The 25,172-nt window shown below is 45.8% G+C and overlaps 1 protein-coding gene across 2 annotated transcripts in view; it reads right to left on the reverse strand.

Annotated features, from left to right (window-relative positions):
• The window catches only part of PGM3 (phosphoglucomutase 3), a 118,011-nt gene that overhangs the window by 33,896 nt on the left and 58,943 nt on the right, over positions 1-25,172 (reverse strand). The window contains exons 6-8 of one of the 2 annotated variants that reach the window (XM_063916897.1): positions 5,687-5,839; positions 4,953-5,148; positions 3,437-3,594 (exon numbers count right to left, since the gene is read on the reverse strand). In XM_063916897.1, coding sequence (XP_063772967.1) covers positions 3,437-3,594; positions 4,953-5,148; positions 5,687-5,839 — 507 coding nt within the window. The remainder of the gene's footprint in view (positions 1-3,436; positions 3,595-4,952; positions 5,149-5,686; positions 5,840-25,172) is intronic. The other variant, XM_063916898.1, reaches the window with a different exon arrangement.

A 25,172-nucleotide genomic window follows, 5' to 3' on the forward strand; every position in this document is an offset into this window, starting at 1 on the left:
AGACAGCCGATCCAGGTGTTTGTAATAGCAAGGACCCCGAGATAGTAGATCTGGCCGTTGAGGGAGTAGGGACGGAGTATCCACCGACAGCCTCTGCAGATCTGTGTACCAATGTCTTCTGGGCCGAGCCAGAGCTATTAGTATCACGGCGCCCTTTCCCTGTTTTACCGTTCGTACCACGCTGGGCAATAGGTGATCTGTGGAAACACATAGGCCAGACGCAAGTCCCATCTTACTGACAGAGCATCCATAAAGGTCGCTTTGGGATCCGTTGTCCTTGACCCGTATGCGGAAACTTTGTTGTTATGACAGGAAGCCATGAGATCCATCTCCGGTAACCCCCATTTGTCTACCAGAGTCTGGAAAACCTCAGGGTGTAAAGCCCATTCGTTTGCATGAATGGCGTGTCGACTGAGAAAATCTGCTTCCCAGTTTAGGACTCCCAGAATGAACACTTCGGACAAGGCTGGATGATGAAGTTCTGCCCACCTTAACGTCTGGCTTACCTCCTTCATTGCTTTTTGGCTGTGAGTTTCTCCCTGATGATTAAGGTACGCTACTGCCGTTGCATTGTCCGAGCGAATTTGAACTGGTTTCCCCTGAAGAATATCCTTTGCCTGAATGAGTGTCATACATATGGCCCGAAGTTCCACTATATTTATTGGCACGCAACTTTCTTCCTTGGTCCACTGCCCTTGGAAGCAACTTCTTTCTAACACCTTTCCCCAGCCCTAAAGACTGGCATCCATTGTCTGAACATCTCAATCTGAGATCCAAAAGGGTCTCCCTTTGTCCAGATGGGATGTCTGTCATCACCAGGCTAATAACCTCCTTACTTCCAGAGGAAGGACCATATTCTGGAGTTTTTATGGTGGGATGTAACCTATTCCATTTGGAAAGGATCAGACGTTGTAGAGGCCTTGAGTGGAATTGAGCATACTCCACCATGTTGAATATAGACACCATAGATCCCATTACACGCATCGCTGTGTCAATGGATACCCTTTGACTGTGTAGCAGCTCCTGAATCCTCGACTGGATTGTGGATATTTTGTTCAGAGGTAAAATTACTCTCTGAAGACCCAAATCCAATACATCCCCCAATTGCGTCATCCGTTGTGATGAAACCAGGGACGACTTTGCCCAATTTATGAGCCAACCATGTCTCTGTAAAAAAACTATTGTCTGATGCAGATGGCACTGAAACAATTCCTGAGATTGTGCCAGGATTAATAAATCGTTGAGATATGGAAAAATCCTTATCCCTGTCAACGGAGATAAGCCGCTATTACCACCATAATTTTGGTGAACACTCTTGGAGCTGTGGCCAGTCCAAATGGTAGGCCCCGACTGTTTTGGGACGTTTAAACACAGGTGCCTTGGATTTTAACAAAGGCTCTGCCACCTCATCTAAGAATAGAATGGCTTTCATAGCACTAATTAGCTCACATATATCCACTGAGCTAGGACCATTATCCTCATCTCTGTATGCAGACCCGGAATGCAAGGAGTCCTCATCCTACGAAGAGTACCCCTCTGAAACATGTGTAGACTGTGAAGATGTTGTTTCATGTCTGTGTGATTTACTTTCCACAGGCCTTTAAGCCTGTTTTTGTTGAAAGGCTGCAGATTCCTGGACTGGATGTGATAACCACCAGGGGGAATGTTGCATGTAAGGGTTAACAGGGTAACCTATCCCTCATATAGGAGCTGGCATTATCCACTCAGCTATACTGGCTACTGTCTGTGCAAAAGAAGCCCATGGGGGTTTAACTTGAACCTGTGCCTGCCTTGGATCATTCAGGAGGCTTTGGTGAAAGCTAAAACAATTTGCACATAATCAATTTTAAACCAGATCCTGAGAGGTTAACCCAGCTTTGCAAGACAAACATGAAATCAGTGTTTGTGCTGCTGTGGAGTGTATCCTCCTCACCCTTGCCTCTCTTAGACATGATAAACAAATCACACACCTGTACAGTGTTAACTACACAATTTGTGAATGAAATCACTTTAGAACTTGTTAAAGTGACCAACAATCTGATCCCTCCCTGCCTTGCACCAGCATTGAGGATCGGTATATACACAGAAACTGACAGGAATAGTAAAGTCAGCAATCACACTAGCAATCAGTCACAAGTTATACATTAGTATAATAAGCAATATGAGCACATATTCAACTACAGATACATTTCAAGTATGTAGGAAAAACATATTACTGCATTACCTTATATAGGACTTTAAAGGTATTCAGTTGCACAGCGAAAGAAAACAGCTGCAATAGTTTACAGACTCATATGCATCGGGCACTTATCCAACTACTCGTACTTAATGGTAGGTAAAGACTAGTCACCTGACTCAGGAGAGTGGGACACAGGGAGACTTCACCCCACTTTCAGGATCTATCAATACGTTAGTGAACGCTAAGTGGATCCAGACGCCAATAGTGTACACAAACGCCCAGTGACCCCACAGTGAACACAGACGCCCAAGTGAACACCGACGCACCAGTCACACAGCCGCCTTCCTTTAGATACACAGTCTCAGACGGAAGCGGGAAATCAGTTCATGGCGGGAAACTCTGAGGAAACTGGTCATGAATCGGGGAAAGGGGCGACCAGGGAAGCATCTTCTCCAAACCGCTGTCATCAACACCAGGGATCGCGGCCTCTCATTAATCCCTGGAGCCTATGATCCCTGAGGCCTAGCGCAGGTGCACCCGAGGTGGCAGCCGTATCAGCGACTGCTCGGTAGTCTCCTTCCCGAAAACAGTGTGGCTGTGGCTTGCGTCTCCCCCACTATGAGGAACCGATACCTTACCTTCTCCCCGTGCTCTGGCCACAGCCTGGTAACGTCAGCTGGACTTGCTAGTACATCCCACACAGACGCCCGCTGAAACAGCACTGTACTATCCTGGAAGTATCGGGTGCACATGAGAACCATATATTGAATGGGTCAATTGTTGATTTTATTTTTCTCTTGCAGGTTCCATAGAATAAACAAGTTTATGGCTGCCAAAATCAGCAACCCAAAGATCGTGGTCCAGCTCCTGCCGCACCAACTAAAAAAAAAAAAAAACACAACTGAATTGCCTGAGCCAGGAGGCACGTTGCATTCTGGGAGGCAGTAAGCTTTTGATCGTTGGTGCCAATCCGCTGACGCTACCTCATATCCCAATGTTGGTGCCAATCCGCTGACGCTACCTCATATCCCAATGTTTATCTTGTGGATAATCTGTGGACCCTACAGGAGAAAAATAAAATCAACAACTGACCCATCCAATATATGGTTATCATGTGCACTCAATACTTCCAGGATAGTCCAATTTTAATATTCCTAATGCACCCAGATTAACAATATTTTCCACTCCCAAAAAGAAGATTCTGGGTCTCCAATCAAAGAATACCATATGTCCACAGATTTAACTTTAATGCCTTACCTTCAATAAGAGTTCTTTAATAAAAGTGCTTATTAATGTAGCAATTTTATCCCCATCAAGAAGGTGAAAGCAATTATGACCATCATTGTAGTAGTAAACAATACGGTCAGCATCCCCATCAAAGGAACAGCACCGCTCTCCAGGCTTCATGTCTAAACCTACAGACAAAAAAGCAAAATATAATCCCTGCTACAGGAAGCACAAAACATCCATATGCAGATTCTCAAATTGGTGTGAAATCACTTCAATGTGACAGTATCAACAACTAGCTACACATGGAGTAAGTGGCTTTAACACAACATGCAGGATAAGAAATACAGAATTAACAGCAGACTACAAGTAATAAATTCATCCTTAAAGCAACATTATGGAAAATGTTTATTTACTGTAAGTCTTAAATCCACATGAAACCAAGAATACTAAGCATATCTGGATTGTACCAATTGAAATAACGTTCTGTAAATATGCTTTTATCGGTCTGTGAATTTGTGGTAATACACAATAAAATAAAGACTAGTATATCATAGGAGTAGGATCCAGGTGTGCAAGATGGTCTTAAGGTGCATACACACTTGCCGAGAAAATGAGCGACATCGCTCATTTTTCCCCTTCCTGAGCGACGTCGCTCATTTTCTCGGCAAGTGTGTATGCCGCCAGCGACAATCGATGCGCGGCCCCGCGGGTCAGTAACGTCACTGAAGTCTTCTGATCTTCTTCTACTCACCCGGCTTCTGACTTCTGGCTCTGTAAGGGGGTTGACGGCGCGGCTCTGGGAACGAGCATCTAGGCGTACCTAGCGATCAGACCCTCTGGAGCTAATGGTGTCCAGTAGCCTAAGAAGCAGAGCCTTGAAACTCACAGAAGTAGGTCTGCTTCTCTCCCCTCAGTCCCACGATGCAGGGAGCCTGTTGCCAGCAGGTCTCCCTGAAAATAATAAACCTAACAAAAAGTATTTTTTCTGAGAAACTCTGGAGAGCTCTCAGTGTGCATCCAGTCTCACTGGGCACAGAATCTAACTGGAGGAGGGGCATAGAGGGAGGAGCCACCTGAACACTTACATGTACCTGTAGCACAATCTAGTGCTCATATTTAAAATATATAGGCTTTGCTAGTCATGCCAATATACTTAAAAAGGAAATTATTTTTGTCTGCTGTGCATTTATTTGATTTATGTCCTGTCATAAATGCTTTTTCCCTCCAAGTTACGGTTAATTTTGTTAGTTTACTTCGGATTTATCCGACTGTTGCCTTCAAATATGGATGTGAAAAATACTTTTCTTTCAGAGTGTACAAAGTTTAAAGAACTGTTGCCATTGATTTTTTAGCTATACTAATTAAGTTATATTTTAATATAGGCAGTGTGCCCCAAGAAGAGAGTGTTTTCTTTTTTCATTCACTACTTGTATATATTTTGGGTCATATTGTATTAGGCAGCAAAGAACAGTGAGCAGCCAGCATGTGCTAAGTACAGTAAAGAACGGAATAATTGCTGGGTGTATGAAAAGCAGGCCCTTACCCTCTGCAGGCTTCTGTTGGACTTTCACATAGTCTGCTCCACACATACTGTTCAGTTTCCCTTTAGAGCCATCATTGAACAGCTTGAGGGAGAGCACAGTCTGAATGTACTGCTCCATATCCTTTAACTTCAAAGCCCCAATGCCATTAGCGCCATCGACATTCAAACACCTGAGTTCAGCTCCACAACTGTGAGACTAAGTACAGAAGTTACAGTCAGTATATAACAATTTGAAGTAGGTAAATCTCATGTCAAAATTTAAAAACTAAGTTGCCAGATCATCCCTTCAATAAGAGAGACATATGAATTACAAAGGTTCTGTGGCAGAGTAAAATCAGGTGAGATGGAGACTTGAAGTCAGCCAGCCACAGAGTCTGTAATTTATACGAGTCCCTTATTAAAGGGATAATCTGACAACCTACTTTCAACACTGAAAAAAAAGGAAAATTACCAGCGCTGGTTGATCATGATAATTAAAATATGTTTAAATATCCGAAAGGCTTGTTAATAGGAAACACATTTATTAATTACATATGTTAAAAAAAATAAAAATAAATCACAACAAAATAAAATAATGCCACATAGAATGCCTGTATAAGATAATTAATAGCAATAAATATTATTCCACAACGCTGGCTAGGATTCACTCAAGAAGAACTAGTGTCACTGGCTATGACCATCAATATTCGGTTGTTTGGCATAGATCCTATACTTTGCAATCATGAGGTTTTTACCAGTGATCCAGATGTTGTGCACCTTGTTAACAGCTGGAAAACTTTGTTTTTTGATGGCTGGTACAAATAATCCAGGTATGGTGGATACTGCAGTGCAAATGTCCAAAGGTTTGCATAGGAGTGACCAATAAAAGCCAGCAGTGGTAGAGATTTCTATAAAATTAAGAGGGTTTATTAAAGCCGAATCCAGGAATTGGCTGGACAGCACTAATTTACAACAATATATAGACAAACAGATGATACAGAAGGGTCTCAGGTAATTTGAGCCATCAATCTTTCAAGAAGATGGAGAAAACCAAAAACAAGGGGACCAACTCCTGGATGAGTGCTCTATCTCACTCATGAAGCTGGTTGTCAGAATTGAGGATTTTAACAACAGAGATAAGATAATTAATGATAATGTGGCTAAATATGAACAAAATATTATGAGTATCAAACAGAAAAAATTCAAACGAGTTCTACTGGACTATGAGAATAAAGTAGTTTGCACTTACAGACAGAGGGATAGGAAACAGGAGACATTAGAAATTAACATTAGAAAAGACAATGATAAACCATATCAGAAAGATGATGCTAAATCCAGCAGAAATATACAGAGACCCTTTCATAGAAATTATGTTCATCCCAATAGATATGAAATCTTGACAGATTATGAGGACACTAAATTCCAGTCACCATATTCTATTAATCCTAACAAAAGAGATAGGTATCAGCCCAACAGAGACAAAAGATCGAATCCCGTTGATGCAATTGATCACTATGACAATAAGGGGAATTTTTTAGGAGCACGCCCCAAAACATTCTCTTGGCGACAGAACACCAGAAATCCAAGGGATACACCAAAAAGAAGAAAAGATTCCAGTCTAGAGGAAATAGAGGAGGCAGAAACAGAAAGGAAAAACCCAAGAAGACACTAAATAAAAGTAATATAGAGAGTAAAAACAGAGTGTATTCAATCTTTCAAGTAAGACCCTCTCCAATTCGGAATTATCATTGTTCGAGAGAGGTTTGAAATTTTCACCTACCAATGACCCCAATCTTTTTCGTTATATGTTGACCTGAATAGATTTGTACGTACAATTGTGTCGCAAGAGATACTTTGCCAAAAAGAACCTAAATAAATGATGATTCCATACCAATTGTTTTAGATAGCACAGACGACATCATGCTATCTATTTTGGAACAACTGTGGGAAGAAAATAACACCAACAGCAAAGTATCCCTTGCGACAGAAAAAATCTTTGATGTCAAAAGAGAATCTAGTCTAAGTGTAGATCGGAATTCTTTCCCATTTCAGCCAAGAGTAATAGTACAGAAACATTTTACAGAATCACTTTAGATGATTTCAAAGAAATGGTAGAATGCAATCAAAATAAATCTCAAACACTATCTAATCTAACAAAACTAGAGCAAAGAGCATTTAGGACACTAACACAGGTTGATTCATTAATATTTAAAGAAGCTGATAAAGGAGGAGGTCTCGTAATTATGGATCGTATTTATTATACTAAGGAGGATCTCAACAAATTCGGAGAGAGTAAATTCTACCAAATACTTGATACTAACCCCACTCCCATTTTCCTTAAAGAACTGAAGTGCCGGGGGGCGTGGCCTGACTGGAGAAGCAGCTGGATGCAGGAGTTCAGGGCTCCTGCTCCTTAATATTCATACAACAGCTGCCGCTGGAGAGTTTAGCCCCTTGTTGCCCATACTGTCCCCACTGTGGCTCTGGGTACCTGTGTGCTTGTCTGCGGAGCCGGGAGACCGTTTGTTCGGTCTCTGCGGGTTGTGGCCTGCACCGGGGGCCGGAGCCACGGACTAAATTTACACATCCGGCCCGCTGAAAAGCTCCGTGGGGTGCGCTGTCACCGATGCCGCCTGCGATTGCTGGAGCCCCTTCGTCCACCTCAGGGCTTGCAGACTGACCTCTGTGACCCCCCCCCCTGCGCCGTCGCTGGTGCCCCATGGAGCGGGAATCGGGACCCGGCGGTCGCAGCCGGGGAAAGCCGCGGCACCGCACTTCCGGCGCTGCGCCTGCACAGCTCTGCCTCTGCCTGTCACGGACTCCCTCTGAAGCGGCAGCACCTTCCCTGCACCTCTCTCCCCCTGAATATATCATATACTGGAGCTTGCGGGAAAAGGGAGAAGGACCTGGAGGTGAGGGGGAGTGCAGGAATTATAATTATATAAAGGAATAAGGGTGATCAGTCGACACTCCTGGTATCTTGCATAAGATCACCTGCAGGGGCTGCACAGGCACACTGAATCCTCTCTCTCATTACCCCTTGTTGGTTAATTCTTTGCCCTACACTGGATATTTCCCGGGCTGTAATATAGTGGGACTGGGCATACCCAATACCCTTATTGTTGATCTTCAGGGCCAGTGACTTTTTCTCCAGTCTGTTGCCACAAAGTGAATTATATCTCCTACCCCCCCCCCCCCCCCCCCGTCACCACATGTGTGGGAGGTGAGTGTGATTGTCTCAATACCTATTAATTTGTCTTCAGTTGGCGTGCCCACACGGCGATACCGCTGGTCGTATTGCCGTGATCATTGAAACACTTCACTACCGTTGCTGTTTGTCACGCTCTCTCAATCTCACCGTTTACTCTCCCATATATACTGGCGGTGTTATTATTGTACCTGGTGAACACAGTTGCATCCTTCTGACAACTTGGTGGACCACGCCCCTGCTCTCAGTTTTTCCTAAATGACCACCTTTGACTGCGTTATGTGAATGCTCACCACCCACAGCTGTGATGTAAAGTTTTTCCTGCTTCTATTACTAACGGCATACTGTCTCATCTATTCGACCCTCATGAGCTCATAATTATTATTATGGACAAATTCTTAAGTTCTTCTACACCGAAACCTCAAAGATATAGAAGTGGTAGTAAACGTGGGGAACCAAGCCCTGAATCCCCGCCACCGTCATCTAATTCTGATTGCCTGGACACCGCGGTTGACTCATTGCCCATCATGCCTCCGAAGGCTCCTCCCGCACCTCCTTCTTATTCGGAAATAGTGAAAGCGATTAAGGAAACTGTGGAGCCTCTGTTGCAAGCTCAGGCGGATAAATTAATGACTGCAGTATCGGACCTGAAATCGGAACTTGGGTCTATGTTGCGCAGAATCTCTGTGAATGAGAAAAGGATTGGAGTTAACTTCAAGGAAATTGAAGATCTTAAAGAACAGGTCGTATCCCTAACATCTTCACGCCAACATATGATGATAAAGATGGACGACATTGAAAATCGTTCGAGGCGTAACAACCTGAGAATTGTGGGCCTTAAAGAATCGCTGAAAGGCCCCGACCTTCTAAAATTTCTCCTCTCCGACTTGCCAGACCTCCTGGGTATCCTTGAAGAGCTCTCTTCGTTGAAAATTGAGCGGGCTCATAGACTAGGTCCGCCACGTGACTAACCAATCTAGACCCCGCCCGGTTATCTTCAAATGCTTAAACTTCAGACATAAAGAAATGATATGGTCTGCGGCTCGGAACAAAGGTCCTCTTCAATGGGATGGCCAACGGCTGTTTCTCTTCCAAGATTATTCCGCAGAAGTCTCTAGGGCCAGAAGGGATATGTCTCCCATATGCTCTCAGTTGGTGAAAAGCGGTACCCGATTTGCCCTCCTTTAGCCTGCGCGGCTGCGCATCTTCACTCCACACGATCCGAAGGATTTCACTTCAGTGGACTCTGCTAAGGACTTTGTAACTGGGCTCGGGAGACCCATACAGTCGCCCTCGGCTTCGCATCCATCTTCTCCGTCCAGGGCTTGTAATGATTGATACCTGATTCCAGGGCTTCGCCTTTCTTCTCCTGCTGGTTGATATTGCTAATATTTCCTCTTTATTGCGGGGTGGATTTGGTTTAACTCCGAATACGATGGTTTTGATGGCGCTTTATTCTCTTTCTGTAAGGGTCATTGTGTTGTTTTCTTGAATTCGTTCTCTCGATATTGCATGTTAGTTGTTATTTTTCCTTTTGTTCTACATTGCAGCTGTCCCCATGCTGAATGTCTATATTGATGTATACTGTTGTATATGTTCTCATATACTATTTTTGTCTTTGTTTTTGTTTCTACTTTCCTTTCTCTTTTCTGACTTTTTCTACTTTCTTCTCTATTCCTTCTTAACTGCAGCTGCCTGGCCGGATGGGGTGGGGATTGTTTATGTTTTTGATGCACTGGATTACTTATCTACTAATGTTTCCCATTTCTAGACCTGTTACTGTCTCTTTGTATTCTCCTGCTGATGGTATAGATGTCACATCTTAATATAATTTCGTGGAATGTTAGGGGTATTAGTTCTCCTATCAAACGAAGACGTATCCTTACATATTTAAATAAGATAAAAGCGGATATCTCCATGCTCCAGGAAACACACCTGACCCCTGCTGAACATGTTAAACTTACCATGCTTAAACAAGAGGTTGTAGCCTTTTCTTCATCTTCTTCTAAGGCGAGGGGGGTTGCGATCCTCATCCGTAAGGAGGTTGAGTTTGACATTCATCATCAGATTGATCCCTTAGGTAGATATATTGTTTTGGATGTCACTTTGGAGGGAACCAGATTAACCTTATGTAATGTCTATGCCCCGGCTGTTTATGATAAATCGTTTTATTTGGAGATAACGAATCTTCTCCGACCTTATTCTCATGCCTCTCTTATTGTTGGAGGGGATATAAATTTGGTGTCCTCTTTGGTTTTGGATAGGAAGGGTACTTCATCTCAGAGGACCCGACTTCCCAAGATCAATCTGGATTACGTATCTACACAGCTGGGCCTGGTGGATGTATGGCGTCTCCACAACCCTGTGGAATTGGAATATACTTATTATTCTTCAACTCATAATTCTTTTTCCCGTATTGATTATTTTTTTGTATCCACCGATCTGTCCCCCAGGATCATTGAGGCAGCTATTAGCCCCATAACTATTTCGGACCATGCTCCTATTTCGATTGTACTACAGGGTAAATTCACTTTGGGTACTAATTCACATTGGAGATTCCCTGCCAAAATGGCGGCTTCTCCAGACTTTAAGTCTATGCTGATGGCTTCCTGGGACTTTTATTATCTTAATAACTCTGGCCATATGTCTGACCCTGCCTTGTTTTGGCAGACTGCTAAAGCTGTTCTGCGAAGGGATTTAATTGCATACATGTCGAAATATAGACGGGACCAAGATGCCGCTTATAGGGAGGCACAATCTACACTTACCTCCTCATTTCAAAATTTTAAATCCTCACCTACGTTAGCTAACAAGCAGAAATATAGGGATGCTAGGACCCAATTTGAACATACTTTAACACATATGGATAATAGATTCCTTATCGCGGGTAAATATAAATTCTCAGAGTATGGAGATAAGCCTAGCCGAATGCTTTCCAATTTACTTAAATCCGACAAGGGCCCCCAGCATGTGACGGCTTTGAAGGACTCTGCCTCTACTGTACAATCTGAGGGGAAAGTGGAAACTGATATTTTTTACTCCTTTTTTAGCGATCTTTATTCACATAGCGATATTGACCAGGCTAACAAAAGCTCCTTCTGGGAGACATTACAGTTGCCTCGGATCTCCTCTGCTCAATCGGATTCCCTTACTGCTCCTGTTACTGTCACTGAAGTGACAGGGGCTATTAAAGCCCTTAAACCTCTGAAAACCCCGGGCCCTGATGGCTTGTCTGGGGAATTCTTTAAATTGCTCTCCCCTAAAATAGTGGACTCCCTGACTGCCTTCTTTAATTCTATTTTTTCTAATCTTACTATCCCACATTACTTTAACTCGGCCCTGATTCGTGTTCTACTCAAACCTGGTATGGACCCTCTCCTCCCCTCCTCTTACCGCCCTATCTCCTTGCTTAATGTGGACTACAAATTGTTTACTAAATTGCTGGCGGACCGGCTGAAATTTATCTTGCCTGAAATAATTCACGAGGATCAAACCGGTTTTACCTCAGGCAGACACTCGGTGACTAATATCCGTAAAGTTCTGACAGTCCTCCAGTCCTTGGGGGGTGTGGAGGCAGGTGATCCCACTTTCCTATTATCACTTGATGCTGAAAAGGCGTTTGATTTGGTTACGTGGGATCACCTGTTTGAGACACTTCGACGTTTTGGATTTCCCGACCGATTTGTGGCCATAATACATACCATATACCATAATGCATTTACACAAATTTTCACTAATCGATTTCTATCTCAACCCTTAATGATTCATAGGGGGACTAGACAGGGTTGCCCCTTATCCCCTTTGCTTTTTTGCGGCAGCTTTAGAGCCACTGGCTATAGCACTGAGACAGTTGCCGGCTTTTCAGGGATTTCAGTGGGAGGGAGGGTGGTTAAACTTGGACTATTTGCAGACGATATGATTTTATGCGTTTCCAATCCCCGTACATCGATTCCGGCTATTTTTGACACTATACACTGTTTTAGCACCTTCGCTGGTTACCGCATAAATGCCCATAAGTCCGAATTACTCCCTTTGACTAACATAAATGACCCCCTTCTCTATGCTGATTTCTCTTCCCAATTTACACTGACCCCTACTAAGTTAAAATATTTAGGTATTTATATTCCTTCGGAACTTTCTCGGTTGTATCTATTTAATTATACTCCCATTATTCAAAAAATTAAAACACGTTTAGAAACCTGGAAGGATCTCATACTTTCTCTGTTGGGCAGGATGGCGGTGATAAAGGCTGTTATCTTCCCCAAACTGGCTTATCTGCTTCAAATGCTCCCCATCACGATCACTAAACAGGATTCCCTACTCTGCTCGCAATTATTTTCAAAATTTATTTGGAAAAATGCTAAGCCTCGCATGCCCAGAGCCCGAACTTATATTAATAAGCGAAAGGGCGGCCTGAGTATGCCTAATGTGACGATGTTTGCTAGATCTGCATTATTTAAGTATGCCTCAGACTGGCTGCTTCGGTCAGACTTATTTACGAACCTGGAACTGGAGGAGGCATTATTTTTCCCTTACTCCCCAGCAGCGTTGCTTCACACCCCACTGTCTAAACTTCCCCAGGAATTTAGGACTAATGTTTTATTTTGGGATACTTATAAGGCCTGGATCTCCATTCATAAGATATTTCGTAATGATCCTTCTGAATCACCATATATACCCTTGTGGGGCAACCCCAATTTCCCCTCTTCTTTAGATAATCGGCATTTTTATACATGGAAATGTAAGGGAATATACACAATCAAGGACGTCTTTGATCCTGGTGGATAGATGCTCTCCTTCACGCAACTACGGGAAAGGTTTTCTTTGCCCCACTCCAATTTTCTTTATGTACCTCCAAGCGCGCCATTATATTAACTCCCTTGGTGACCCCTTAGGTAAGACGACCTCTACTCAAGCAATACTCAACACCCTCACGTTTTGTAGATATAATCCGTTCAAGATTTGTTGTCTTTACAATGACCTGATTGAAGTATCAGCCCCAGTGGCGGATTTAGGGGGGGGGGGGGGGGGGCACCAAGGCACGTGCCCCCCCTGTCGTTTTAAATAGATTTTTTTATTTTTTTTTATTTTTTTTTGTGCGCGGGGCGGCCTGATGAGGCTGCAGCAGCTGCTGCTGGTCCAGGATTGGCTCCCTTGAGAAACGTGACATGCAGTCAGTCAGTGCATGTCACGTTTCTGTCTGTGCAGAGGAGCCGAGCAGGAGGAGGTCCCAGCTTCAGCCCGCCGCTGAACCAGCCTCACACAGCGCTGCGCACCGGACAGCAGCCGCCAACGAGGGACAGCGCACCCGCCAGCAGCCAGCCCACCTTGCAAGAGGAAGACGCCTGGCCCTTTCTGGTGAGTCTTGTCCTGGGGGGGCGGGGGGAGAGAGCTGTCCAGTGCCTGGCCGGGCCCTGCTTACTGAGTCTTTTCCTGGTCCTGTGGGGGAAGGGGGTGGGGGTGGGTCTGAGAGGGGGAGAGCTGTCCAGTGCCTGGCTGGCCCTGGCCCTTTCTGGTGAGTCTTCTCCTGAAGGGGACTATTGGATTCTATATGGACAAGTGGACGTGATCGTCGTGGGATGTAGGTAAGTAATCTCTCTCTCTCTCTCTCTCATGATTTTCCCCCCTCTGTATTTATTTAAATTTTTGCAGGTGCCGGGTGCCCCTATTGGATTCTACTGGACGTGATCGGCGTGGGATGTAGGTAAGTAATCTCTCTCTCATTTTTACAGGAAACCCTATTGGATTCTACTGGACAAGTGGACGTGATTCTCGGCGTGGGATGTAGGCAAGTATGTGCGAGTGTGTAAGTGTGTTTTAATAAAGTTTTACTTTCACGGTGTGCGTGTTGTGTTTTTATTTGGGTATTTTTGTTGTTGTAGAACTACAGGTACCAGCGGGCCCGTTATTTCCCCACATGCTGGTACTTGAGGTTCACCAAGTACCAGCAAGCGGGGGAGGCATGCTGAGCCTTGTAGTTCCACAACAAAAAACAAGATCCTTTTTTTACACACTTATGGCTATCAGCCCGGCACCCACCGCCCAGGGGTGCTGGGGACAGCCTCGGGCTTCACCCCGGCCCTTGGGTGCCTGGAGGGGGGACCCCTTGATTTGAGGGGTCCCCACTCCTCCAGGGAACCCCGGGCCAGTGGTGACTAGTTGGGGGGGTAATGCCACGGCCGCAGGGACCTCCATAAATGTGTCCCCCGGCTGTGGCATTATGTCCCTGGCTAGTGGAGCCCGATGCTGGTTTTAAAAATACGGGGGACCCCTACATCTTTTGTCCCCCGTATTTTTGGAACCAGGACCGGTCGAAGAGCCCGGTGCTGGTTGTCTAAATACGGGGTTGTCTAAATACGGGGAACCCGTCCAATTTTTTCCCAGTATTTAAACAACCAGGACCAGCTCAAAGAGCCCGAGGCTGGTTATCCTTAGGAGGGGGGACCTCACGCATTTTTGGTTTATAATTTTTTAACCCATTCAGACCCTTTTCCATTAAGTTAATGGAAGCCCTGGACAACAAAATTGCATTCATGTCCTCCTCCCACTCCCTTCCCAGTCCCAAACACTAATTTTTATTTTTTTCTATAAAAATGTACAATATATCACAAGTATGATGAGCAGGCAGCGGGCATTGGCAGTGCATTTTCGACCACAGACACACTCGATACTCACATTGAGCACTTGACCATACCCCTCACACAATTGGTCATGCCCACTGAAACTTGGTCATGCCCACTGCACTTCTAACTCCACCCCTCCTTGATAGCGCAACCACTTATGGTGCCCCCCCTGTAATTTTTTTCTGGATCCGCCCTTGATCAGCCCCCTCTCTCTGCTTCATGGCAGCAGGAATTCCCAGAGGCACCCACGATGGACGAGATTTCTGCGAACACCGAGTTGGTCTTGAGGGCTCTAAAATCCGCTACATTACAAGAAATACATTTACGTATTATGAACAGGATCTGTGTGTCCCCCTCCCAAAGACAACATTTCCACCCCGGTGAATCAGGAATTTGTCCTAAATGTGGAGTGAGTGGAGCTTCTCTTGCACATAATCTCTGGTTTTGTGGGAAAATGAAACGGTTTTGGTGTAAGATCCTTCAGTATTTATCCCGTTTACTCAAATTAACTCTTCCAAGAGTAGTGGGCCCGTTGCTGTTCGCGGATTTCTCGCCCTGGATGTTGCGGTCTGACCTTGCTCCTGTGATTCCTTTACTGACTGTGATGGTCACGGTAACGAAGCAGGTGATACTGCGACATTGGATATATAAAACAGCCCCATCGGTAGGAGAATGGGAATCAGCTTTATTAGATATACTATTTTGTGAGAGGCGAATGGCCACTTTCCAAATTGAAACTGGGGTGATGCTTTTCCATAAAAAATGGGGCACCTATATAGATAGTTTACCTCTGGACAGACGTGACTGTATCTGGAAGGTTTTTCGGGATACAACGTGGTATTTGACCAACCATATGGCGGGAACTATTACTTGACTTTTTTGTGATCTGAGGTGTTGGTTTGTTCTGTAGACCTTTATTATTGCATCGACTCTCCACTTCCTGACACTGCGTACTATTGCGTTCAATCCAAAACCACAATTTAATTTTCTCCACCAGAATGTATGCTTGACTCCCCAACCCCCCCCCCCCCCGGCAATATATTTCATCTATTCATTGTATCTCTATACTATTTCTTTTCTTTCTATCTCTATTTATTTCTTTTCCTGTCTCTCCTTTTCCCTATCAGCTGTGATGCTTGGTCTATTTTCTATAATTGTTGTTTTTATTGTTTGGGGCAGTAATGCACCTAGGTGACTTATGCCCCTTTGTATTGTTGCTATACAGCTGTGTTTGTATTACTTAATGTGAATTATTTCTATCTTCCTTTCTCTTATTGAAAAAAAAAAAAAATTGCACAGCCTTCAATATTCTGCATTTTATGCATTTTGAACTTGATTATCTGTCACTGCTGAATGTCTTTGTAAATTGATCCCTTGTAACTTGTGACGTAACTTTATGGCTGTCTAATAAAGAGAATTCTAAAAATAAAAAAAAAAAGAACTTAAGTGCCTTCTTGATTCTGCAGTTGAGGCAGGTGTCCTGTCTAGAGAGGAACACAGATTCCTGCTACCTCACTTCCCGGTCACTCCCACCTTTTACACAAAATTCACAAATACCTCACTTCACCCCCCGGCCGCCCTATCATTACCGGTATCAATTCCCTCACATCTAATTTGTCCTATTACGTTGACACTTTCCTCCAACCCCGTGTTTCCACACTGAGATCACATCTAAAAGACACAACCGATTTTCTTACCAAAATACAATCTATAAATTGACAAGATTACTATGCCATTTTAACTCCCTATACACTCATATTCCACATTTGGCAGGTCATGACACTGTTTCCAGACGATTGTGTCTGGATGATAATCTCAGTGTGGATCACAGACTTTTTCTTTTACATTGTATAACTTTTATCCTTTCACATAACTTTTTTATTTTTTTAGATCAATATTATTTACAGGTGATGGGAACGGCCATGAGGACCAGGTTCGCCCCCATTTATGCAAACCTATACATGGGCGATTTTGAAGACAACCATGTGTAGACTAGCCCATGTGGGGGGGGGGGGGGGGGGAGGGTTCCTGGTCTTTTATGGCAGTTGTATAGATGATTTGTTTATTATTTGGGATGGGGATTTATTATCAGCTAATTCTTTTGTTTCCACTTTAAACACAAATGCATATAATTTATCCTTCACTTCCACATATAGCAGGAGTCGGGTAGATTTTCTTGACTTGACGCTTGAGATAATTAATAATGAGATTGTAACATCCAATTATATGACACCTGTAAACAGTCATTCATATCTACACTATAAAAGTTCACATTATAAATCCTGGAAAAACATATTCCGAAAGGACAATTTATGCGGTTACGCAGAAATTATAACAGGATTTTGATACCTACCGGTAAATCCTTTTCTCCTAGTCCGTAGAGGATGCTGGGGTCCACTTCATGACCATGGGGTATAGACTGTTCCGCAGGAGCCATGGGCACTCAAGACTTTTCAAATCGGTGTGAACTGGCTCCTCCCTCTATGCCCCTCCTCCAGACCTCAGTTATAGGAACTGTGCCCAGGAAGACGGACATTTTGAGGAAAGGATTTACTTTAATACTAGTGGTGAGATACATACCAGCCCACACCTCAACCATGCCGCACAACATGGCATTCAACATAACAGACGCCAACAGGCATGAACCAATTACAGCAACATGCTGAAACTAATAACACAACTCGTGTAACTTTAATAACAAAACTACATTTAAAGTACGCACTGGGACGGGCGCCCAGCATCCTCTATGGACTTAGAGAAAAGGATTTACCGGTAGGTATCAAAATCCTGTTTTCTCATACGTCCTAGAGGATGCTGGGGTCCACTTCATGACCATGGGGTTTATACAAAAGCTCCAGTACGGGCGGGAGAGTGCGGATGACCCTGCAGCACCGATTGACCGAACTTGAGGTCTTCATCGGTCAAGGTGTCAAACTTGTAGAATTTTGCAAATGTGTTTGACCCCGACCAAGTAGCTGCTCGGCAATGTTGCAATGCCGAGACCCCCCAGGCAGCCGCCCAGGATGAGCCCACCTTCCTAGGGGAATGGGCCTTCACCGACGGCAATCCAGCCGTAGTATGAGCGTGCTGAATCGTACCTCTGATACAACGCGCAATAGTCTGCTTGGAAGCAGGACACCCAATTTTGTTGGGAGAATACAGGACAAACAAAGACTTTGTTTTCCGTATTCGAGATGTTCTAGCAGCATAAATCTTCAAAGCCCTAACCACATCTAGAGACTTTGACTCCGTGAACGTGTCAGTAACTACTGGCACCACAATAGGTTGGTTTATGTGGAAAGATGAAACCACCTTTGGAAGAAAATGTTGACGAGTTCTCAACTCTGCCCTATCTTCATGGAAGATCAGGTAAGGGCTCTTGTGAGACAAGGCCCCCAATTCAGACACCTGCCGTGCGGATGCCAATGCCAAACGCATCACCACTTTCCAAGTGAGAAACTTAAACTCTATCTCTTGTAGAGGCTCAAACCAATCCGATTGAAGGAACTGCAACACCACATTAAGGTCCCATGGTGCCACTGGAGGCACAAATGGAGGCTGGATGTGCAGAACCCCTTTCACGAAGGTCTGAACCTCTGAAAGAGAGGCCAATTGTTTTTGGAAGAACACTGACAAGGCCGAAATTTGGACCTTGATTGATCCCAATCGGAGGCCCGCCTCCACACCCGCCTGCAGGAAATGGAGAAAACGTCCCAACTGAAACTCTTCCGTAGGAGCCTTCTTGGATTCACACAAAGACACATATTTTCTCCAAATACGGTGGTAATGTTTCAACGTTACTCCTTTCCTGGCCTGAATAAGGGTGGGGATGACTTCCTTGGGAATACCCTTTCAGGCTAGGATCCGGCGCTCAACAGCCATGCAGTCAAACTTAGCCGCGGTAAGCCTTGATAAACGCATGGCACCTGCTGCAGCAGGTCCTCGCGAAGAGGCAGAGGATCTTCTATGAGCAACTCCTGAAGATCTGGGTACCAAGCCCTCCTAGGCCAGTCTAGGGCAATGAAGATTGCTCAAACTCTTGTTCTTCTTATGATCCTGAGTACTTTTGGGATCAGCAGAAGTGGAGGGAAGACGTACACCGACCGGAACACCCACTGGGCCACTAGCGCATCCACTGCTATTGCTTGAGGGTCTCTCGACCTGGAACAATATTTCTGAAGCTTCTTGTTGAGACGAGATGCCATCATGTCTACTTGAGGAATTCCCCAAAGACTTGTCACCTCTGCGAAGACTTCTTGGTGGAGGCCCCACTCTCCTGGATGGAGATAGTGTCTGCTGAGGAAATCTGCTTCCCAGTTGTCTACTCCCAGAATGAAAATTGCCGACAGAGCCTTTACATGTCTTTCTGGCCAAAGGAGGATCTTCGTCACCTCTGCCATTGCCACTCTGCTTTTCGTTCCGCCCTACCTGTTTACGTACGCGACTGCTGTTACATTGTCCGACTGGATCTGCACAGGATGATCTTGAAGATGATGTACCGCTTTTTGAAGGCCGTTGTAAATGGCTCTCAATTCCAGCACGTTTATGTGAAGGCAGGCTTCCTGACTTGTACATTTTCCTTGGAAGCTTTCTCCCTGAGTGACAGCTCCCCAGCCTCGGAGACATGCATCCGTGGTTACCAGGAGCCAGCCCTGAATCCCGAATCTGCGTCCCTCTAGCAGGTGAGAGCCATGCAACCACCACAGGAGAGACAGGATTATGTTTCGGTGCATGTGTAAGTGGGAACCCGACCACTTGTCCAACTCTGGCATGGAACCTGCCAAACTGTATGGCCTCGTAGACCGCCACCATCTTTCCCAACAACCGAATGCACTGATGGATCGACACACTTATTGGCTTCAATATCTGTTTTATCATTCTCTGGATTTCCAGAACCTTTTCCACCGGAAGAAAAACTCTGAACTTCTGTGTCCATGATCATCCAGAGAAAAGACAATCTTGTTGTCGGTTCCAACTGTGACTTTGGATAGTTTATGATCCAACCGTGTTGTTGGAGTATTGACAGCAGAGTGTGATGTTTTGTAACACAAAAGAGAGAGCAAGGAGCAACTAACAACTGCTGAATAGCCCTCAAATATTGCTAATAAAATGATTGTTATATTATGAGATTGCTCTATCACCTGCGCTACCGTAAAACACTGTGTGTGTGTTTAGTAGAAAAACAAATATAATAGAAGAAGGAACGGCTGCGCAATGTGTAAGAGCAATTTGAAATAAGAGCTGACGTGTAAAAAGTAATTTATTGTATTAATAACATTAATTGTAACACTTTAAAAATAGATTTTATATTCCAACTAAAAGAAATATTCATGCAGAAATTAAAATGCAAAACACCTTGATCATATGAGTATGAGAGCTGAAGAATTGTATCCTTTGTTAAGGTGAGACAGAGGGTCCAATTGCTCTCTTTAAATGAGTGTCTACAGTTCCAGTGAGCAACCGAACGGTGCAAGACTGATATAAAGTGCCGTGATTAGCAGTTTCAAAAGCAAGTAGATGCTGTCATTTTACACGTAATTAAATACCTCTCCTAGGGCTGGTCCGTACCGAGCGTCCTCGGTCATGCAGTCCTGCAGTGCCCAGTGTTCGCCTGTGCGGCGGAGAAGCAAGCGTGCTGTCACCAGATAGGGGCTTTTATGTGATAAAGCCGCTAATTCCGACACTCGCCTAGCCGAAGCTAGGGCTAATGACATGACCCCCTTCCAAGTGAGATATTTCAACTCCACCGTTTTCAGTGGTTCAAACCAGTGTGACTTTAGGAAGTCAAAGACCACATTAAGGTCCCAAGGCGCCACCGGAGGCACATACGGAGGCTGAATATGCAGTACTCCCTTAACAAAAGTCTGAACTTCTGGGAGAGAAGCAAATTCTTTTTGAAAGAAAATGGATAGGGCCGAAATCTGGACCTTAATGGAGCCTAATTTAAGGCCCAAATCCACTCCAGTTTGTAGGAAGTGAAGGAAACGGCCCAGATGGAATTCTTCCGTAGGAGCATCCCTGGCCTCGGGTGGTATTCATGTGACCGCCGGTCTGCTGGCCGACAGTCACATGACCTCCTCCACCATCCCGCCGGCTCAGTATCCAGATGGTCGGCATGCCGACCAACAGGGACTATTTCCACTCGTGGGTGTCCACGACACCCATAGAGTGGGAATAGAACCCGTGGCAACCGCAGGTCGCCACCGAGCCCGCAGCGTGGCGAGCGCACCGAGCCCGCAAGGGGCTTGCTGCACTCGCCCCTCCCCGCCGGGATCCCGGCGCCGGTATGCTGCCGGGATCCCGGCGTCGGTAAGCTGACCGCCGGTCAGCCATACTACACCCCCTGGCCTCACACCAAGAAACATATCTTCGACATATACAGTGATAATGTTTTGCTGTTACTTCCTTCCTAACCTTTATTAGCGTAGGGATAACCTCAACCGGAACACCTTTTTCCGCTAGGATCCGGCGTTCAACCGCCATGCCGCGGTAAGTCTTGGAACAGACAGGGTCCCTGTTGCAACAGGTCCTGCCTTAGAGGAAGAGGCCACAGATCTTCCGTGAGCATTTCCTGCAGATCTGGATACCAGGTCCGTCGTGGCCAATCTGGAACAACGAGGATTGTTCGCACTCCTTTTTTTCTTACTATTCTCAACACCTTGGGTATGAGAGAAAGAGGAGGAAATACACAGACGGACCGGAACACCCACGGTGTCACGAGGGCGTCTACCGCTACTGCCTGAGGGTCTCTGGACCTGGCGCAATACCTCTGTAGCTTTTTGTTGAGGCGGGACGCCATCATGTCTATCTGTGGCAGTTCCCACCGACTCACAATTTTGTGCGAAGAGTTCTGGATGAAGTCCCCACTCTCCCGGGTGTAGGTCGTGTCTGCTGAGGAAGTCTGCTTCCCAGTTGTCCACTCCCGGAATGAATACTGCTGACAGTGCGCTTACATTATTCTCCGCCCAGCGAAGAATCCTGGTAGCTTCCGCCATTGCCGCTCTGCTCCTTGTGCCGCCTTGGCGGTTTACATGAGCCACTGCGGTGATGTTGTCTGACTGGATCAGAACTGGTTGGTCGCGAAGTAAGGCCTCCGCTTGACGTAGGGCGTTGTATATGGCCCTAAGTTCCAGGATGTTGATGTGCAGACAAGTCTCTTGACTTGACTAAAGACCCTGGAAATTTCTTCCCTGTGTGACTGCTCCCCAACCTCGGAGGCTTGCGTCCGTGGTCACCAGGATCCAATCCTGAATGCCGAATCTGCGGCCCTCGAGAAGGTGAGCACTCTGCAGCCACCACGGGAGCGACACCCTGGCCCTGGGGGACAGGGTATCAACCGATGCATCTGTAGATGTGATCCGGACCACTTGTCCAACAGATCCCATTGGAAAGTCCTCGCATGGAACCTGCCAAAGGGAATGGCCTCGTATGAGGCCACCATCTTTCCCAGGACTCGAGTGCAATGATGCACGGACACCTGTCTTGATTTCAAAAGGTTCCTGACCAGAGTCATAAGTTCCTGGGCTTTTTCTATCGGAAGATAAACCCTTTTCTGGGTCGTGTCCAGAATCATGCCCAAGAAAGGCAGACGAGTCGTAGGAACCAACTGCGACTTTGGGATATTGAGAATCCGGCCGTGTTGTTGTAACACTTTCAGTGAAAGAGATGCGCTGTTCAGCAACTGCTCTCTTGATCTCGCTTTTATGAGGAGATCGTCCAAGTACGGGATAATTGTGACACCCTCCTTGCGCAGGAGCACCATCATTTCCGCCATTACCTTGGTGAAAATCCTCGGAGCCGTTGAGAAACCAAACGGCAACGTCTGAAATTGGTAATGACAGTCCTGTACCGCAAATCTTAGGTACGCCTGATGAGGTGTCTAAATGGGGACATGAAGGTACGCATCCTTTATGTCCAGTGACACCATAAAATCCCCCCCTTCCAGGCTGGCGATGACCGCTCTTAGCGATTCCATCTTGAACTTGAACCTCTTCAAGTATAGGTTCAGAGATTTTAAATTCAATATGGGTCCGACCGAACCGTCTGGTTTCGGAACCACAAACATGGTCGAATAATAACCCCTTCCCTGTTGAAGGAGGGAACCTCGACCACCACCTGCTGAAGATACAATTTTTGTACTGCATTTAACACTATCTCCCTCTCTAGGGGGGAAGACGGTAGGGCCGATTTGAAAAAACGGCGAGGAGGCACCTCTTCGAATTCCAGCTTGTAACCCTGAGACACAATTTCTATTGCCCAGGGATCCACCTGGGAGTGAACCCACATGTGGCTGAAATTCCGAAAACGCGCCCCCACTGGCCCCAACTCCGCCAGTGGAACCCCAGCGTCATGCGGTGGATTTTGCAGAGGCCGGGGAGGACTTCTGTTCCTGGGAACTAGCTGTATTGTGCAGCTTCTTTCCTCTGCCCCTCCCTCTGGCAAGAAAGGACGCACCTCGGACTTTCCTGTTTCTTTGTGAACGAAAGGACTGCATTTGATAATGCGGTGCTCTCTTAGGCTGTGAGGGAACATAAGGCAAAAAATTTGACTTTCCAGCCGTAGCTGTGGAGACCAGGTCCGAGAGACCTTCACCGAACAATTCCTCACCCCTGTAAGGTAAAACCTCCATATGTCGTTTAGAGTCTGCATCACCTGTCCATTGCCGAGTCCACAGGACCCTTCTGGCAGAAATCGACATAGCGTTTATTCTAGAACCCAGCAGACTAATGTCTCTTTGAGCATCTCTCATATAAAGGACAGCGTCTTTAATATGCCCCAGGGTCAATAAAACAGTATCCCTATCTAGGGTATCAAACTCCTCTGATAAGGTATCAGTCCATGCCGCTACTGCACTACACACCCAGGCCGACGCGATTGCCGGTTTGAGCAAGGTACCTGAATGTGTATAAATGGACTTCAGGGTACCCTCCTGTTTGCGATCAGCAGCATCCTTGAGGGTAGCCGTATCCTGGGACGGCAGGGCTACCTTTTTGGATAAGCGTGTTAAAGCTTTGTCCACCCTAGGGGAGCATTCCCATCGTAACCTGTCCGTTGGCGGGAAAGGATACGCCATAAGAATCCATTTGGTAATCTGCAGTTTTTTATCTGGAGATTCCCAAGCTTTTTCACATAACTCAGTCAGTTCGTGTGAGGGGGGAAAAGTTACCTCAGGTTTCTTTCCCTTATACATATAAACCCTTGTGTCAGGGACAGGGGTTTCCTCTGTGATGTGCAAAACTTCCTTAATTGCTATAATCATATATCGGAGTGATTTAGCCAACTTTGGCTGTAACTTTGCATCATCGTAATCGACACTGGAGTCAGAATCCATGTCGGTATCTGTGTCAACAATTTGGGATAGTGGGCGCTTATGAGACCCCGACGGTCCCTGCGACATAGGAACAGGCAAGGGTTGAGACCCTGCCTGTCCCAATGCATCAGCCTGGTCTAATCTTTTATGCAAGGAATTTACATTATCATTTAAAACCTTCCACGTATCCATCCAATCAGGTGTCGGCGGAGACACCACAGTCATTTGCTCCTGCTCCTCTCCCACATAGCCTTCCACATCAGACATGTCGACACAAGCGTACCGACACACCATACACACAGGTAATGTCCTTTCTGAAGACAGTTCCCCCACGAGGCCCTTTGGAGAGACAGAGAGAGACTATGCCAGCACACACCCCAGTGCTATATAACCCAGGAATAACACAGTAACTTAATGTTAACCCAGTAGCTGCTGTTGATATACTTTTTTGCGCCTAATTATGTGCCCCCCCCCCTCTCTTTTCAACCCTCTTCTACCGTGTATCAGCAGGGGAGAGCCTGGGGAGCTTCCTCTCAGCGTGCAGTGGAGAAAAAATGGCGCTGGTGAGTGCTGAGGGAGAAGCCCCGCCCCCTCAGCGGCGGGCTTCTGTCCCGCTTAAATTTTATTTCTTTGGCGGGGGCTCCTACATATATACAGTACAGTGCCCAGCTGTATATATGTGTTCATTTGCCAGAATGAGGTCCCAAATGCTGCCCAGGGCACCCCCCCCCCCTGCGCCCTGCACCCTAACAGTGACCGGAGTATGTGTAGGTGTGTGGAGCAATGGCGCACAGCTGCAGTGCTGTGCGTTACCTCCAGTGAAGATCACAAAGTCTTCTGCCGCCTGTGAAGTCTTCTTGCTTCTCATACTCACCCGGCTTCAGTCTTCCGGCTCTGCGAGGGGGGCGGCGGCGCGGCTCTGGGACGGACGGCGAGGGTGAGATCCTGCGTACCGATCCCTCTGGAGCCAATGGTGTCCAGTAGCCTAAGAAGCAGGACCTAGCTTCAGAGAGTAGGGCTGCTTCTCTCCCCTCAGTCCCACGATGCAGGGAGTCTGTTGCCAGCAGAGCTCCCGGAAAATAAAAAACCTAACAAAAAAA

Source organism: Pseudophryne corroboree, chromosome 4, assembly GCF_028390025.1.
Source record: "Pseudophryne corroboree isolate aPseCor3 chromosome 4, aPseCor3.hap2, whole genome shotgun sequence".
In the NCBI taxonomy this organism is placed as follows: Eukaryota; Metazoa; Chordata; class Amphibia; order Anura; family Myobatrachidae; genus Pseudophryne; species Pseudophryne corroboree.